This window comes from Neolamprologus multifasciatus, chromosome 5 (assembly GCF_963576455.1).
Source record: "Neolamprologus multifasciatus chromosome 5, fNeoMul1.2, whole genome shotgun sequence".
NCBI lineage: Eukaryota > Metazoa > Chordata > Actinopteri > Cichliformes > Cichlidae > Neolamprologus > Neolamprologus multifasciatus.
In genome coordinates, this window is record NC_140443.1 from 15,606,198 (window position 1) to 15,623,013 (window position 16,816).

The window sequence follows — 16,816 nt, forward strand, 5'->3', positions numbered from 1 at the left end:
GTTGGTTGGGCGTACTGCATAGCCAATATTGTAAATCCAAACGCAATACATTATAATACAAATGTCCTTAAAAACACAGAAAAGCTAAGTGAAATTCTCTCTCATAAAAAGCTCTAGTGTCTGAACACTTACTCCAATACTATAAAAACCATCACTGAGTGCCAGTTCCTTTATGTGTTTTTTATTTCCTTTCTTTTGTCTTGAGCACTTGTTTAAATGTGATTTTCAAACAAAGTGATGCTGAAGTACAAGTAATATGCCATTACCACAACTTCTTCTAGTAATCATAATTACCATAATGAAAATACTCTTCTTTAACTCTCATTTATAATTTTCACAACAAAACTACTACATTATACTTTTGTACAGTTTTTTTTTTTTCAGTTTCTTGTGGTTACAGTAACCATAGATGTGATTTGTCATATGTTATGCTTCTTCTTTCAGCTCTTCACCACAGCAGATTATCTGACTCCATCTCACTGTATCCCCCGCATCCTCCTCTGTCACACCAGCCCTCTTCATGTCCTCCTTCATTACATCCATGAATCTGGCAGCTCCATCTTCAACATCCTTTACTCCATAAATCCATTCTCCCTTCCCTGCACATGTCCAAACATCTCAGCCTTCCCTCTCTAACTTTGTCTGAACCCGAGCTGTCCCTCTGGTGTTCTCATATTTAAGCGTGTCCACTCTGGTCACTCCTAATGAAAATCTTAGCATCTTTAGCTCTTTCACATCCCACCATCTCCAAACCAAACATCATAGCAGGTTTCGTAATCAAACATATAAACCTTTCTTTTCACTCTTGTTGCTATCCTTCTGTCACAGATCACCCCTGACACTTGTCTTCACCTACTCCAACCTACTTCCACTCTCTTCTTCACCTCTTTTGTGGACTGTCCTTTGCTTTGGATCATTCTCCCCAGGTATTTAAATGACCTTCGCTACATCTGCTTTTTACAGTTTTACTGTTAAGCCTCTCTCCTTCTTATTCACACACATTTTCTGTTTTCCTTCTATGGATTTTCATTCTTCTTCTCACCAGAGGATACCTCCACCTATCAAGACTCTCCTCTGACGTTCCCTATTCTTCTGTATCAACACTGTCAAAGCAAACATTGGATTGCTCTTTCTTAGCATGAAGCATATCAGCAAGCATATATATATATATATATATATATATATATATATATATATATATATATATATATATATATGCTTGCTGATGCTATGCTTGCTGATCATCACCTCTCTTCCTAACCTAGCTTTAACAACTCTTTCCCTTCTGTCTCCACAGTATGGCTCATCAGCTTGATCCCTCTGTAGTTGACATATGTTTGTTAAAATACAGGGACAACATACAGGGTGAAGACCCTGCTCCATGGTTCTAGCTCAGAATGCATTGTGTCCACTGCTTCTTGGGCTTGGGACCTCTGAGATATTAGTTCTCATTACCACTCCATGTAATTATGATTCGGGTGACTTTGATTGGAGTGGAGGTGTCCTCTCCACATAAATCACCACATTGCCTGGTTTTGTTTCTGCACATTTCTTTAATCTTCTTTAATTTTTTGGTTGCCAGGTTTCTTTGTGATGAAGCACAACTGGGTGGGTTTGCAGTCTCTGACACCCCCCCCCCACCCCCCCCCCCCCCCACCCCCCAAAAAAAAGTCATGAAAAAGGTTCAACCTGAACAAATCTTTAGGTCAAAACACAAAGAAGTGGTGTGGATACCATTGTTGCCTGACACCAAGAAAGTCCTGAGTTCGAATCCCTAACTGGCTGGGGCCTGTTTGCGTGGGTTGCTTCTGGGTACTCTGGCTTTCTCCCACAGTCCAAAGGCATGAGTTAGGTTAATTTATGATTCTAAGTGTAAATGGTTGTCTGTCTCCCTGTGAAAGACTGGTGACCTGTCCTGGGTGTACCCCCGCCTGGGTCAATTGTGATTTCTTATTAAAATTTTTTAAATATAAATTCTGTGATTGTTTTAAATGTTATCTGTTTCCCATGAATGTGCTTCTTGTTATGTAATGCTTCCAGAAGCTCCACTATGAAAAACAACTTGATCCATATGAAATTGTTTTTAGTATTTCAGTGTTGATTCATATAAATGTATGGCCTGTGATTTAAATCGGCGTGAAATAGAAATCAGTCAATCAATGAATCATATTACTGTAAAAATGTTCGTTGAATATAGTACACGGTGCAGTATTACACCTAGACTCTAGGGGTCAGCACTGCCTCGGTTGGCACTTTTGCCTCTGCCTTCCAAACACAACCTCAACATCCGGGCAGGAGTTTTCAAACAACACTGGCTAGCCGGTTAGCCGCTAAACATTTTTGCTCAGGGAATTACGGCTAACTTTTCTGAGATTTTGGTAAGACTTGCTTTTAAAATTTAAATTATTTGTTATTTTTTCCTCCCAGCTTGCGCGTATTTTATTGGGAGAGAACTTTATCGTTTTTAATTTACTCGTGTTGCAGTAGCATGCTAACTGCCGCTCGTTTGTTTGCTTTGTTTCATACATCCAAGCGACGCTAACATTATCTGATTAAGTACTACTTCCCATTTTAGACTTTACAAATGAATAAAAAACCGACTGTCCTCTTTATACTAAGTAGTTTGAAAATAAATTTACAGTGGCGTTATTATTTTTTCTCTGTTCTTGTAGCCGTGGGCTAGCCTGTTGTTTAACCAGCCAGCGATGTCAGCGAGCTCCAAACGGAGACGAGCTACTTCTCCCTCCAGCAGTGTGAGCGGAGGGGGAGACCTCGATGATGTCTCTTCCTCTACTCCTGGAAGTGGCAGAAAAAGAAAAAGAGTCTCCAATGTCCCTCCCGTGGATACGGTAAATGCGCCTTTGTGTGTGTGTGTGTGTGTGTGTGTGTGTATTTTACACGTCCTGACTTTAGCAAGGCCGATGTGATCTGTACGTGCCTTTGAAACCACAGTAAAAGTATATTGAAGTTTTAAAAGCTTTTTCCCCCCCCCCCTCTTAGATTGCTGTATGCCATGAATTGTTCAACACTATCAGAGACTACAAGGATGATCAAGGGAGGCAGCTTAGTGAAGTCTTCCAAAGGGTGCCAAAGAGGAGGTACTGTATCTGTTTGATATTACAATACTGAAGAGGAGTTAAGGTAATCTTTGCAGAAAAGCTAAAGCTTACCTACATAGTAATGTTTAGAAGCTGCAAAAGACAAACACACAAAATGTGTACTGAATATATGGAATAATGGACGTTGCTATGAAAAAAGTATTTACCCCTTTGTTGTTTTATTCTTTTTTAAATATCTGTCACAATTACATTGTTTGATATTTAATATTAGGTAAAGAAAGCCTGAGTAAATAAAAAAAATGAAGATTTCATTTATTATGGGGAAGAAGGTTAGAAAAAAATAACTGGTCACCCTTTGTTAAAACATGAATTTAACTTTGAATATTGTAAAAAAAAAATTAAAATTAAAAATTAAAACCTGGTTGTGCCACCATTGGCAGCAACGGTTAGCTGCAAGCTGTGGGAAACGCAATCAAGTGTTCCCAAACGTCTCGGGGATTGTCAAGATGTTTTTTGGTAAATGTGAGCCTTTATGTTCTTTTTATACAGCAATGGTTTCCACCTTGGAATTCTCCCATGGATGCCATTTTTGCAGTCTCTTTTTTATTGTTGAATCATGAACTCTTCATGAACTTGTGACTTCCTGGATGAGTTGTTTCTATAAGTAATATTGGTAGGCAAGCAACTCCGGGGCAGGTTAAATGCTCTTCCAAGTTTTTGCCATTTGTGGATAATGACTCTCACTGTTGTTTGCTAGATTATCAAAACCTTAGAAATGCTTTTGTAACTCTTTTTAGACTGATAGATGTCAATGACTTTGTTTTTCATCTGTTTGTTTAGTTTGTGGCATGAAATGTTGGTTTTTGACATCTTTTCCTACTCACTTTGGTTCAGTTTGATTGACTACTTGTGGAGAGAAATTTACCTCAAAAGTGCCTAAAATATGATCCACAAGCATAAACTAAGATTTACAATGTAAATGTAAAAACAAACTAAGATTTACAATTGTGTACAATGATTTGTGTGTAACGTTTGAGGACTCACAAACATGTTTTAATCCACACACAAATACAAAGCACTCTGACCACATGTAAAACAATTTTACACATTCATACATCCAAACCTGAATAAATACTGATCATTGTACTCGTTGTGCACATTTGCAAGAATTAGTTATGCTTGTGGATTATTTGATTGGCATTTGCAACCCTTTTGAGCGAAATTTCTCCCCATAATTTCTTGATTCACACACAGGGCCAGAGATGGGTTTGGACAGTTTTTTTCCCCTTAATAAATGACATTTTCATGTAAAAACTGAATTTTTACTGATTATTATATATTTATTTTATGTTATTATGCCTATTTTTAAAATTAAATTCATGTGAAATGTGTTAATGTGACAAATATGCAGGGAAAAAAAAGAAATGTTTTTGTAAAATGAATGAATAATGTATATTGAACATACTCAATAATCTTGGATAGTGTGAAAGTGTTTCAATTAGCCTGTTTTTTCTTTTTTTTTTTCTTTTTCAGGAATCAGCCTGATTATTATGAAGTGGTGTCCCAGCCAATTGATATGACGAAGATTCAGTGTAAACTGAAGTCTGAGGATTATAATGATGTTGAGCAGCTTACTGCAGATTTTCAGCTCCTGTTCAACAATGCCAGATCATTCTACAAGGTAGGTTTTGGAGAACGACAGTGCTTTCTTTATTCCTACAGGTAGCCTCTAAGGTTATAATAAATACACTATTACTTCAGCTTCATTATATAAGCTTTTACTTAGGTATGCATCTTCCAATGTAAACCTTATGTGATTGTTTATTTTGCCTCATGTTTAATGATTCAGAGGGACAGTGAGGAGTATCAAGCTGCATGCAAGCTTTGGGAAGTGTATTTTCAAACAAGGAATGAGTTTGTGCAACCTGGAGACAGAGATGAGGATGATGAAGATGGCGATGATATGGATAACCCAGGAATGGCAACTGAAGAGGAGGTAAGTCCTCATTACATGTAAGACTGAGTTGCCCTGTGTGTATGATTGCCAGTTATTAGCTCAATAATAACAAAGGGTTCATATTTCTTTATTGAATTTAAAAACAATTTAAAAATATTAAAATCTGTTTCAGGATATTGCCTTTGTATTATGAATAAATAGAACCACTGTGTGGGGTCAGAACTTATTTATACATATTTGTCTTTTAGACTTCAGCTGGAAGTTTGAAGGAAGTGCTGGAGCAACTTTTGGAGGCTATAGTGTCACATGCTGATCCCTCAGGGCGTCTGGTCAGTGAACTGTTCCAGAAATTGCCTTCCAAAGTGGTAAGTTGCACTTGAAATTGATTAACTGTTCTTCACACAAAGCATAATAATATAAGACAGGTTGAACAAAGTTTCACTTTGCTATTTTCTTACACATAGGTTTTTTATTCAAGGCACTTTAGGAGTGTAAAGTCCAGTTGTTTTCCTGTGTTTGTGGTTTGTGTACCAACTCCAGTCCGTTATAGAATTGTTCTTTCTTTTTTTAGCATTACCCAGACTACTATGCCATTATAAAGGAGCCGATAGATCTGAGAACAATTGCTCAAAGAATACAGGTAGTCATTTTGCTTCCTGACCTTTAACCATTTGTTAATTTTACAGCTTCAGTGTGTTGCATTTCTAACCATTAAAATGTAATTTAATTTGCATAGATTGGATACTATAAAAATGTCAATGCTATGGCCAAGGATGTTGAACTGATGACCAAAAATGCTAAAACTTACAATGAGCCAGGATCTCAGGTTTTTAAGGTAAAAGTCCTTTTCTCAGTTTTCTTCTTTATGAGTTTTAATACTCTGAATATTAACAATGGCTCTTTTATTCTATAGGACGCCAACACCATAAAGAAAGTCTTCATCCAACGTAAGACAGAGCTTGAACACGCAGAACCTACTAAATCTAGTCTTCGTATCAGGTATTAAACAACAGTATAACATTGCTCTTAGCGTTGTCTTTTTGTCAAATCAAATCTGCTTGTTATACCAACAGAAAAATCTCATACCTTTAAGATATATATGGTGAATTGTGTATCTTGTGTTACTATTTAGAAATCGCAGGTCTGGTCAGGGAGATCGAATTTCTGGTGTCAGCGTAGCTCTACAGTATGGCTCTGAGAGTGAGGACGATCCTGTGCTCTCAGGTAATTTTTAACAGTTCATGTAGCAGACAAATTTACTTTGTGGCTGTGCAGAAAAAAGTAACACTTTGTGTCGTCGATGTTTGCAGGTTCTGTATGCTATGATGAGGGAGAGTCAGAAGCTGAGAGTCAGAGTTCAAGTATGGAGATGAGCAACCCGATCTTCCAACTGTACGAAGCTGTGAGGGGTGCCAGAAATAACCAGGGCCAGATGTTCTCTGAACCCTTTCAGCAGCTGCCCTCTCGCAGGGAATACCCCGACTATTATCAGCAGATAAAACAACCCATTTCCCTCCAGCAAATCAGGCAAGAACCAGATATTCATACCATATGGTATTTAAAAATTAACCCTTTTCCTACCAAATTACATTTCTGGGGGAAGTTTAAAAAAAGTTTTTTCTTTCTCCTTCTTAGGGCAAAGATGAAGAATGGCGAGTATGAAAGCGTGGAACAAATTGAGGCTGACCTCAATCTGATGTTTGAGAATGCAAAGCGCTACAACATGCCTAACTCAAGCATCTATAAACGGGCTTTCAGGCTTCAGCAGATCATGCAGGTAGCACCTTGTTAATCATTCTGTCAGGTTGTGCTTAAAACAGTTTTACCTGTACATTTAAAAGTCAAAGAGCACATTATAAAAGCAGAATATTTGAAGCAGACTGTAGATAATGGATAATAATAGGCAAGGCAATGTACCCATCTGCCTGTTCTGTGTAGGCAAAAAAGAGGGAACTTCTAAGGAGAGATGACGAAGATGGGGACAGCATTCTGTCTTCTGATGCAGGGAGCGTTAAGAGAAAAAGGTATTACTTTTTCTATTGATACTAATGCTTTTGAAATATAAAGTATTAAAATTGCAAACATTGTTTATAATTTTTTTTATGTTTTCTCAATGTCTCAGTGTTGTCATACTTTTATCTATTTTTAATTTTTGTCCAGCCACAAAAAAAACGTGAAAAAGAACCGAATGAAAGCCTTTTATGCTGCCGTGACCGAGGCCAGGGAGGCGGGCACAAATCGACGTCTGTGTGATCTCTTTATGGTTAAACCATCCAAGAAGGATTACCCTGACTACTATAACATCATCCTTGAACCGATGGACCTGAAAACAATTGAACATAACGTTCGCAATGAGCGCTATGCCACAGAGGAAGCTTTGATGGAAGACATGAAGCTAATGTTCCGCAATGCCCGGCATTACAACGAAGAGGGATCTCAGGTTGGGACTTTCACTCCTGTGATAAAACTTTAATTTTTCTTATAGTCAAATTTATAATGATTTTAAGTCTTCTGACTCCCCAATTTCTGGTTTATGTAGGTATATAATGATGCTGACATTTTGGAAAAGATACTGAAAGATAAGCGCAAGGAGATGGGTCCTCCACCTGAGGAGGAGGATGTGGGATCTCCCAAACTGAAACTAAGTAAGTGGGAATGCTTGTGCATGTTGGTTGAAAATACTTCTGCACTTGTAAAATATTACCATGTAATAACACTGACGTCTGTGTATCCTTGACCCGTTTTTCACTAATTGGTTAGTCTTTCATTTTTAAAAATTAATTAATTTGTCGAACTACTTCTTTGCACTTTTTTGGGGGGGGGAAGGGGGTAACCTACTATATAGTTGTTCCTCTTAAATTATTATCAGCCAAAACGCTGCCTGTCTCTCATGTACACTTAAAACAGCAGCTGTGGAAATCAGGGCTGGCTGGAAAGCTACATGGCTTAGTGGTTGGACTTGTACAGTATGTGAACAAATGCCATTAGTAATGAGTTGTTTCATTTCCCAGCCAGTCGGACTGTAGCTGCATATTATTCTCCTGCTTCTTGTCTGTATCTGCTGTGACTATCTAATAGCGCAAAAATGTTCAAAAATCAACTTAAAAAAAAAGAACAAGAAAGGCATTTTTAAGTATTTTGGACAGTTTGAGCTGTATTTCTCTTTTGTTTTCTGGCTCTTTTTAGCTTCTGTTTCACATTTTTTTCCTTTTTTTAAAGCTTTTTAAAACTAACATACATTTTTTTTATGATAAGGAAAGAGTGGTGTTTCTCCAAAGAAGTCCAAATACCTCACCCCTCTTCAGCAGAGGTTAAATGAGCTGTATGATGCTGTGCGAAACTTCACTGACCGCCGAGGTCGGCGCCTAAGCGCAATCTTCCTCCGTCTACCCTCTCGTGCCGAGTTGCCTGACTACTACGCTACAATCAAGAGACCAATCGACATGGAACGTGTGCGAAGCCACATGGCTGCAGGCCGTTACCAAGATGTCGACGCCCTGGTGGAGGACTTTGCTTTGATGTTCAATAATGCCTGCATATACAACGAGCCTGAGTCTCTGATTTATCGGGATGCTTTAGTGTTGCACCGAGTGTTGTTGGAGACACGGAAACAGCAAGAGGGAGGGGAGGAGTTTGGCCCTCCAGCTGTGGGTCTTCTGGTGCGAGAACTGATCAGGAACCTGTTTGTATCCGTGATGGGTCACCAGGATGAAGAGGGTCGCTGCTATAGTGACTCACTGGCTGAGATTCCTGCTGTTGATCCAGCTGCCCCTGAAAAGCCGCCGCTTAATTTTGATGTCATCAGAATGAATGTGGAGCGCGGTCGCTACAGGAGACTCGATGTCTTCCAGGAACACATGTTTGAAGTGCTAGAGAAGGCAAGAAGGTTACATAGGTATGGAAACTTATTATAAAATGAGCTTGGTGCATTAAAAAAAATTTTTTTCTTTAATTGTTTATCCATTAAAGTAAAGTGCATTTGCTTTGAGCGGTTCACCAAGGCTTCAAAAACCAGAGAAATGGCAAATGAAAATGGGTGTTCACAACATAAAAAAATGTCCTGTTTCTACTTGTTTTGCTACACTAGGTGATACAACTCAAATGTGTGCCAGTGTTTTCTTATGATGAATGTTTTTCACGTTGGCAGGACTGACTCTGAGATATTTGAGGATGCAGTGGAGCTACAACAGTTTTTCATCAAAATAAGGGATGAGCTGTGCAAGAATGGTGAGATTTTACTGTCCGTTGCACTCAACTACACGTTAAAACACCTCCACAGTGACGTAGACCAGGAAAAGAGGGAGAAAATTCCCAAAGAGATTGAAGAGGACAAACAAAAGAAGGATGAGGATGAAAACCAAGGTGTGTAAACTTATAGAAGACATGCAGGAGGTGTGAAGAATATTAAATGTGGTTGTGGCATTGAAATCATGACATATTTCTCACCTTAAGAAGACGAGAAGCCAGAGGACCTGGCGGGAGAGGCGTGGCAGTCAAAGCCAGAGCATGTGTACAGTCAAGACTGCAGATTTGAAAACAGTACCTACCACGTGGGGGACTTCGTCTATGTGGAGCCGTCAGAACCAAATCTCAAGCCCCATATTGTCTGTATAGAACGTCTTTGGGAGGATGAAGCAGGTAGCCTAACTTGAAAATTATAGGAAGAATTATAGAATTATATCATGATTTTAAATATTTCTGTTTCTGCAAGTTAGCTGATTCAACATCTTGATTTTGTTTCCATTTAGTCAGTATATTTTGCTAAAAACAGATTGTGTTTTATATATGCAGGTGAGAAGTGGCTCTATGGCTGCTGGTTCTACAGACCCAGTGAAACCTTTCACTTGGCCACACGCAAGTTTCTGGAAAAAGAAGTCTTCAAGAGTGACTACTATAACAAAGTGTCCATCAGTAAGGTTTTGGGCAAATGTGTGGTCATTTTTGTGAAGGTGAGAAAGTGAACCACATATTGAAAGTAGTTTAATTTAAGCCGCGAAAAGTCCATTGTCTAATTACAAATCTTTCTGTAGGATTATTTCAAAATGCAACCCGAGGGCTTCAGACCTGAGGACGTTTATGTGTGTGAATCCCGCTACACTGCCAGGAACAAGTTTTTCAAAAAGATCAAGATTTGGGCCATGCCGGAGAGTTCCTTTAAATTAGTCCTTCGGGAGGCGCCTCTTCCTGTTGTCCGTGTAGCCTCAATGTTTGTGAAGCCTGACCAGGAAAAACCGCTGGCATATACAGTCAATGGCTTTGTAGAGAAGGTAAGGTGAGATTGTATATTCTAGGCTTTGAACATATATAATGTTGCTTTTAGAAGAATATATATATCTATATAGATATATTTATCAGGGCGACCGTGGTTCAGGAGATTGGGAAGCTCATCTTGTAACCGGAAGGTTGCCGGTTCGATCCTCAGCTCTGTCTATCTTGGTCGTTGTGTCCTTGGGCAAGACGCCGATGGCCGATGGAGTGATATGGCAGCCTCGCTTCTGTCAGTCTGCTCCAGGGCAGCTGTGGCTACAACTGTAGCTTCCCTCCACCATTGTGTGAATGTGAGAGTGAATGAATAGTGGAATTGTTAAGTGCTTTGAGGGTCTCGAAAGGCACTATATAAATGCAATCCGTTATTATTATTATTATTATTTATCTCTCTATATCTATAGAGATATATAGATATAAAAACTTACTCCTCGGAGGAAGCCAGCCCAGCTTTACCCTCCCCGCCCTATGTTCACTACTCCAAAAAAACGAAACAGTTGGCCAGCTGACGTTAATTGGAAAGCATTAACTCATAAACTATTAGCACACTGATAAGGAGCATGTTGATTGTTTTTCCATATAATAAACACCTGAATCCTCTGTCTGTGTTCATTTAGGAGAGAGAGGATGTCCCTACGGAGATGAGTGGAGCTGAGCCCGGCTGCCAGTACTATGAACAGTTATGCTACAAAAACATGTGGTTTAAAGTGGGAGACTGTGTTTACATTCAGTCTCATGGATTATCAAAACCTAGGGTTGCCAGGTTGGTTGACATATATTAGGCTACATAGACACTTTTTGAAATAGCGCCTGATGTGTTGATTGGTGGTGTTTAGATAAGATGGAGTTATTAGCTGTTAGTAACATGACTTCCTGTGCTGGGCTATAGGATAGAGAAGCTGTGGCAACAGAATGGAACTACATTCTTCTTTGGACCCATCTTCATTCACCCTGAGGAAACGGAGCACGAGCCCACGAAGATGTTTTACAAGAGGGAGGTGTTTCTGAGTCATTTGGAGGAGACGCTGCCCATGACTTGTGTCATAGGTATGATTTTGAAAACTTCCCAAAGATTTCTTGAGTCAGCTCATTCACTCATCGTGTAATGCATTTAAATGAATTGTGCACTAAAGAAAAAAATAATTTTGTTTTTCTAGCAGAAAACAAATTGGTTAAATGGCAACCTCATAGACTTGAGAAATAGTCTTAGATAAGACAGACAAAAGTGCATTTCCCAGACCATTTTGTTTATTAATGTTTAAATGAACATTAAAGCTATAATTTTCTACATTTGAGTCACCTCAGAACAAGTTTTTCATCAGCAGTCTTTTCTAATCTTTTATTCTGCCTGTCTGCTCTCCAGGCAAATGTGTAGTGTCTTCCTTTAAGGACTACCTGTCATGCAGACCCACCGAACTTTCAGAAGACGATGTACTGCTGTGCGAAAGCCGTTACATTGAGAGTGAGAAGATGATGAAAAAGTTCAAGGGTCTGAAACGCTTCTCGTACTCTTCCAAAGTGGTCGAGGATGAGATCTACTACTTCAGGTCTGTTGGTTAAACAGAGCACTTATTAGGATCATAGATGGTATAAAGGATGGATGTAGCCAACAGGAAGTTGCCAATAAGCTTTTTTTTGTGCTTGATATTGAAATTAACTGCGTAAAAGTAAAAGCGCTGTACAAATACAGGCCATTTACCATTTACCATAACTGACTACACCTTTATTTAGAAAACAGTCCAATCTTTTGGATCAACCTTAAAACTAACCAAACCTCTGAGCACTGTGTGGGGATTGAACTTACTCTATTTTGCCCCATTCAGTAAAGCTGTTCCTGTAAAACTGGAGCTGATGAGTGAGGGGTGGATCTGATCTGATTGGCTGATTCTTGTTTCTGACATGAATAACGATCATAATGGACTTTATGTTTTACTCAGGATGAAGTGAAACTGCACCGGTGAAGTTGCCCCCTGCTGGGAATTGAGTAGAACGTTAGCTTTAAGGCACATGGGCTTCTCTTTTCAGACCTGAAGCCACAGCCGTCTTTTATGCTCTCTATGATTCTGATTTAAATTTAACAATTAGCACTGAGGTGCTATGATGTCTGCTTATTTTATTCCATGTAGAAAATTAATAGTGCCACAGAAGGAAGCATCACCAATTTTGGACAAGAAGATAGATGAGCTTGAGGTTAAACTGGCAGATATGGAGGATGCAGATGATGACATGGAAGACATGGATGAGGATGAGGAAGCTCCAGAGACACCTTCTTTGCCTCAGATGCAAACCCCACTTACAAACGACATGGACGTCATGCCATACACACCCTCGCAGGTCTAATTTTTTTAAACCATCTGTTCCTTGTTTGAAAATGTTGTTGTTGTTGTTGTTTTTTTTATATATAAATTTGTGTCTTTGCTTTTCCATTTAGACCACTCCTAAGGTCAAAGGCTTGTCAAAGAAGGAAGGGGCCAAGAGAAAGATCAACATGAGTGGTTATATCCTCTTCAGCAGTGAAATGAGAGCAGTGATAAAAGCTCGTCACCCAGACTTTTCCTTCGGGGAGCTGAGTCGACTGGTAGGCACCGAGTGGAGGAACCTCGAAGCTTCCAAGAAGGCAGAGTATGAAGGTCAGATAAAATAATTAAATGAATACAAATATGAATCTATTTGAACTTGTGCTAGCAAAACCAAAAATAAATAAATAAATCACATCTTTGGATGTTTCAGAGCGTGCAGCCAAAATAGTGGAACAGCAAGAGCGGGAGAGGCCACCTCAGAAGCAAGCTTCCCCAAGAGCAGGTACCCCTGTAGGGGCACTGATGGGGGTGGTACCTTCGCCTAGCACTATGGGAATGATAAACCAGACCATGACACCTGTGTCAGGTAACCCCTCTCAGAGACAGCACGAGTGTTTGACAGCAGGAAAAATGAGGCTGGACTGAATTAAAGACAGTAATCCTGTAATTTTCTAACACTTGAAAAGAAGTTTATCTCAAAACGATGTTGTTATTGCAGTTTTTCCTCCTTATTTGCTGCTATTTGTTTGTAGTTTTGTCATCAACCTTCATATTTTATATTGCATGACATGAATTGCATGAATATTATTTTTTAACTATGAATGCCTTTTGTTAATATTTCATTTGCCATTCATGCTTGTTTTGCTAACATTCTCAAACCCATATGTATTGTCTTCCCCTTTCACACGAAACCTTCAATATCAACCATCAACTGTGTCTATTTATCTTTGCCGATGACCATGTGGGGCTGGAGGCCAACGTTTCTTTTTTTGGAAATGTAATCAGTGCAAGAATGAGCTGACTAGATTTCAGTGGTCTAAGGTCACTGTGATCTTATCTCAGGAATTTCCATGCTAACAACAACATTTCACACAGTGGTGGAATTTTGTCTCCCATACGGTCATCTTTGCCGTTCAGAGCTCACAAATGAGGAAAAAATGTAGTTGCATGAATGGTAGAAAGTCTGTAGACATGCAAAAACTTTTAAATTAACAGCACTTGTGGTTTAAGGTACTTGTGTGAAAGGGGCCACTGTGTGCAGTAGTAGTGCATGTTATTTTGGTGTCAGCTGCATGTCACTTATGCATGGATATGTTGTCCTCTCCTCACACTTTTCCCAAAGGCATGATGGGAGCTTACGGTCCACCTTACATGCCAATGCAGGGCCCCCATGAGGGTTTGCTGAGTGTGGCCCCAATGCCACCTCACCCTACAGGGGGTCCTCACCTGCCTCCTCACCATCTCCAGCAAGGTATGCCCGGGTACCCTGGCATGCCTCATCAGGGTAAGGGCCACTGTCCTAGCCGCACCTGCTCAGTCACATCCAGTCGTGTCTCTCCTGCTGGAGGGGGTTTACCTGGTCCACAGGCTGCAAAGCCTGATCTACACACTGAGCAGTCAAAGCAGTCTCTTCTAAAGTGCTCCCACATTTCACACTTAAAATATACAAACAAATATATGAAATTCACACATGGAATGCATGCAAAACTGATACCAAACCACTAACGTTCAACTGGTAGTTAAAAAAACTAACATTTCCATGAGTCATTATAAAGCTTAACATAAAATGAACAAAAACAAGAGTTTACCACAGTTACAAAATGCACACAAGCTAAATATTATCATTTACAACAGGGATGATGGGGACTGGTATGAATGGCATGGCGGGAAGTCCTGCACAAGGAAACTTTATTCAGCAGGTGAGCCTGAGTGCAGAAAAACCCTGGCTGTATAGGTGTTATTTCATATTTCTATATAGTTTATATTGGTGTTTTTAACTGTACAAGAAAATATGGATTTTGTTTTGTTTCCTGCATAATCAGACATCACCTGCTTCAGTTTTACTTGCAAGTGTATATATAGGCCTATTTTGTTTTTGCAAATAATGATAATCATAATGATAATTTAAATTATGCATTCTATGTATCATTTACATGCTAACAAAATGTTGTCATTGTGTGACCTTAGCCTGGGATGTTTAGCCCAGGACAGCATGCTCCTCCACCTTACCCTGGACAAGGACAGTTAGGCCAACCCTCACATTTGCAGCCCACCACTCCCATGTTTGTGGCTCCACCACCAAAGACTCAGAGAGTGCTTCACTCAGAGGCCTACCTGAAGTACATAGAGGGCTTAAATTCAGACTCCAGCACTGTTAGCAAGTGGGACCAAGCACTCAAAGGTAGGTTCTTTGCTTTTACTTTTATTTCTAGAAAACTCTCCATCACTGCTTTTTTTTCAGTTGCTTTGTCTTTTTTTTTTTTTTTTTTTTTTTTTTTTTAACATTTTTGTATTTTTAAGCTCTGAAGAGTTATTGCAACAACTGTAAAGACTGTATTTTGCTCTGAAGTTTTTTTTTCTTATGTTAAAATTATGTCTAAGTCATTGTCACAAAAATTAAAGCAACATTAACACCCCTCTGTAAGAGGTTGGAAAACTGAGAGGACCAGATTCCTGTAATACAAAGCAGGATTTCGGCTTGTCTGAGAAACTTGAGGGTTGACACTGGGTTTTCAGTGCAACGAAGGTGGATCTCCTCCTACCGGGGTATAGCGCCATGGTAACTTAGGGTAGGTTCCTGATTAGAGGTCAACATGTATGAAATCAGGAGGGGAGAGAGAGTGGGGAAAGACGCGCAGTAAAAACAATATTTTAAATGAAAGGTTCAATTATAATTATCAGACGCAGTCATGTCTTAATAAGAAGAGTTGTGATTATAAGTATGGTAACTTCTTTCAGTCCTACATTGCTGCCAGCTTTCCTTCATATGGGTTCAAATGGGCAACATTTAATTAACGGAGCAGTTGTTTTTTTTTCCTGTCTTATTGACCAACACACTTAAATGGCACACTTTTAATATGTTAATAATCTCATACAAATGCTTTCATTTTGGATTGTGTGTTTAACCTATTCATATTTTTACTATAGTATAACTTTTATAAAGTTCTTTCAACCAAGAAAAAAAAATCAGCTACTCTCCAGTGCTATTTACTGATAAGTGATATTTCTGCTTATCAGTAATTGTAAATGATTACATGCTACCAGTATCAACCCTTTCATGTGTACATTTAGGGGAAATAGCTAAATGACAGCTTCTGATGCACTGTAGATGTTGAAATCCACAAATCTTTTTTTTTTTTTTTTTACATTTTACATTGACGATATTATGAATTGTTCCACCTTTCAAAGATTTGACCTCTATGGGGAGCTTATTTTAGAGCCAGTCATGTTGCTGACCCCCTTCCAATCAGCCTAATTAGCTCTGAGGCATTCAAGCAGGAGCTTTTTAGAGCATTGCACAATACCTTTTTTCCCCATATGTGATGCTGGCCTTACATGATAGGAATATATTTCTAAAATGTTGACTGTGTTGCCTTAATTTTTGCATTAAGCCCAAATTGTCTTTTCCCAGCATGTTTACCAGTTTGAGTGTGTGCATATCTTTGTTTTTGTTTGCTTTCAAAGGCAATAGTGAACATTATTTGCCTTTTGAATAATCACACTTAAGGAGAAATATGCGTTTCCATTAACAGCGCAAAGGCGAGATTCTCACCTGACCAAAGAACAAGAGAGTCGGCTGCCAGCTCACTGGCTGAAGAGCAAAGGAGCCCACACCACCATGGTGGATGCACTGTGGCGTCTGCGTGACCTGATGTTAAGAGACTCTCTGAACATCTGTCAGGCTCACAACCTGTAACCTGTTGAACTTACCACTCTGCTCAGTCACTGCTCTTATCCTCAAATCACGGAGTTTAGCTTGTAGACCCTAGAAGCAATATTTTATAGTGAATCATGAGCAATTTTATATTTATTAGCTAACAGTTAATTGTGTGCTGCATTTCATTTTTTTATACCATTTGGATGAATAGTTCTGCTAAACCTGTGATTTTTGGCTTATTGGTGCAAATAAATTTGTCAATACCCCAAATAGACTGTCCTCTTTTTGTTGTTGATGGTGTTTTTTTTTAATGTGATTACCCTCATAACATGTTTGTGTTTTACTCCTTTGTGCTTCA

The 16,816-nt window shown here is 39.1% G+C and overlaps 1 protein-coding gene across 8 annotated transcripts; it reads left to right on the forward strand.

The window, feature by feature from the left end:
- The first annotated feature begins 2,243 nt into the window (after positions 1-2,243).
- On the forward strand, positions 2,244-16,728 carry LOC146518270 (protein polybromo-1-like). Of its 8 annotated transcripts, none has more exons than XM_085161211.1 (30): positions 2,244-2,378; positions 2,673-2,849; positions 3,001-3,098; positions 4,593-4,740; positions 4,909-5,055; positions 5,265-5,381; positions 5,588-5,656; positions 5,753-5,851; positions 5,930-6,015; positions 6,149-6,240; positions 6,327-6,543; positions 6,652-6,793; positions 6,955-7,040; positions 7,177-7,456; positions 7,556-7,661; positions 8,272-8,911; positions 9,164-9,378; positions 9,469-9,654; positions 9,808-9,965; positions 10,047-10,283; positions 10,899-11,044; positions 11,171-11,328; positions 11,645-11,828; positions 12,408-12,615; positions 12,713-12,911; positions 13,012-13,167; positions 13,924-14,085; positions 14,436-14,500; positions 14,769-14,982; positions 16,334-16,728. In XM_085161211.1, exons 2-30 carry the CDS (start codon positions 2,706-2,708, stop codon positions 16,495-16,497), a joined length of 4,923 nt encoding a protein of 1,640 aa, XP_085017337.1. In that variant the 5' UTR covers positions 2,244-2,378; positions 2,673-2,705; the 3' UTR covers positions 16,498-16,728. The 8 variants fall into 8 exon arrangements, with proteins under 8 accessions (XP_085017337.1, XP_085017339.1, XP_085017340.1 ...); XM_085161213.1 differs by having other exon boundaries at positions 13,924-14,052; XM_085161214.1 differs by having other exon boundaries at positions 13,012-13,083.
- Positions 16,729-16,816: the final 88 nt, after the last annotated feature.